The 1,341-nt window shown below is 48.4% G+C and overlaps 1 protein-coding gene across 1 annotated transcript; it reads left to right on the top strand.

The window, feature by feature from the left end:
- Nucleotides 1-291: 291 nt before the first annotated feature.
- LOC307121923 (histone H1-like) lies at nt 292-885 on the top strand (the record flags this gene model as incomplete). Its single annotated transcript, XM_079809712.1, has 1 exon — nt 292-885. The coding sequence occupies one exon, from the start codon at nt 292-294 to the stop codon at nt 883-885; it is 594 nt and encodes a 197-aa protein (XP_079665838.1).
- Between the last annotated feature and the right edge of the window lie 456 nt (nt 886-1,341).

Below are 1,341 nucleotides of genomic sequence, written 5' to 3'. Positions count from 1 at the left end.
AAAGAAACATTTCCTCTTCGCGTGTTTTAGTCCCTAATGAAAGCTCAGTTTCTCTGCTTTCTATTCACTTTGTTTTGACTGTGACAAGATATTTTACTGCTCCAATTTTACCCCAAATGTAAGTAAAGAAAACACACGCGCGAGGCGCTCGTGGACGCGCACAGACACCGAGCGGGCAGGTTGAGTCTATAAGGTTCTCATGCGTTATTTAAGACCGCAGCACCGCGCTAGCGCCATTCTGTTCTGAAAATAGATTACCGTTTAAAATACTTTATTTTCGATTAGAGAGCGATGGCAGGAACCACACCAGCCCCGGCCAAAGCGCCCAAGAAGAAGTCCGCTGCGAAAGCCAAGAAAGCAGGTCCAGGCGTCGGTGAGCTCATTGTCAAGGCTGTGTCCGCTTCGAAGGAGAGGAGCGGCGTGTCCCTCGCCGCCCTGAAGAAAGCTCTCGCCGCCAGCGGCTACGACGTGGAGAAGAACAACTCCCGCGTCAAGATCGCCATCAAGAGCCTGGTGACTAAAGGCACCCTGGTGCAGGTCAAAGGGACCGGCGCCTCGGGCTCATTCAAGCTCAACAAGCAGCAAGCCGAGACCAAGAAGAAAGCGGCTCCTAAAGCGAAGAAGCCCGCGGCCAAGAAACCCGCCGCTGCAAAGAAGCCCAAGAGCGCAGCGGCAAAAAAGTCCGCCGCCAAGAAATCGCCCAAGAAAGCCAAGAAACCCGCCGCTACAGCCGCTAAGAAGGCGACGAAGAGCCCCAAAAAGGCAAAGAAGCCGGCAGCCGCTAAGAAAGCAGCCAAGAGCCCCAAAAAAACCAAGGCGGCCAAACCCAAGACGGCAAAGCCTAAAGCCGCCAAGCCGAAAAAGGCAGCTCCCAAAAAGAAATAGAAACCTCCACTATTTGTTCCTCAATGGCTCTTTTAAGAGCCAACCACGAACTCTGAAAAAGAGCAAAACTCGTGTATTTTAATGATTTCTGTTCATGTTGAAAGGAAAGAGCCAATATGTAACTTGACCAGATGCTTAATTTTATGTCTAAAATAAGTGACCATGTCTTGAATCACTGAAGTTCAGTAAACCATTTTTGTGCAGAAGACATTAAAAATGGCGAAAAAGCTCATGAGGGTTCAGGCAGTGATCACAGTACAGACAGAATAAACACACACACACACACACACACACACACACACACACACAGAGTAGCTGGAGAACTGTGACAATACAAACAACCCCACACACAATAAAGGCAGTGATAAAACTACATTACAATATGAATAAAATACTTCACAGTATCAACGCTCAATGTGCCCAGAATATACGGTGTGTGTGTGTGTGTGTGTGTGT

The sequence above is a fragment of the Gobio gobio genome, assembly GCF_949357685.1.
Source record: "Gobio gobio genome assembly, chromosome: 25".
Taxonomy (NCBI): Eukaryota; Metazoa; Chordata; class Actinopteri; order Cypriniformes; family Gobionidae; genus Gobio; species Gobio gobio.
The sequence above is the reverse complement of the archived record's forward strand: the minus strand, read 5'-3'. Positions and strand labels throughout refer to the sequence as shown.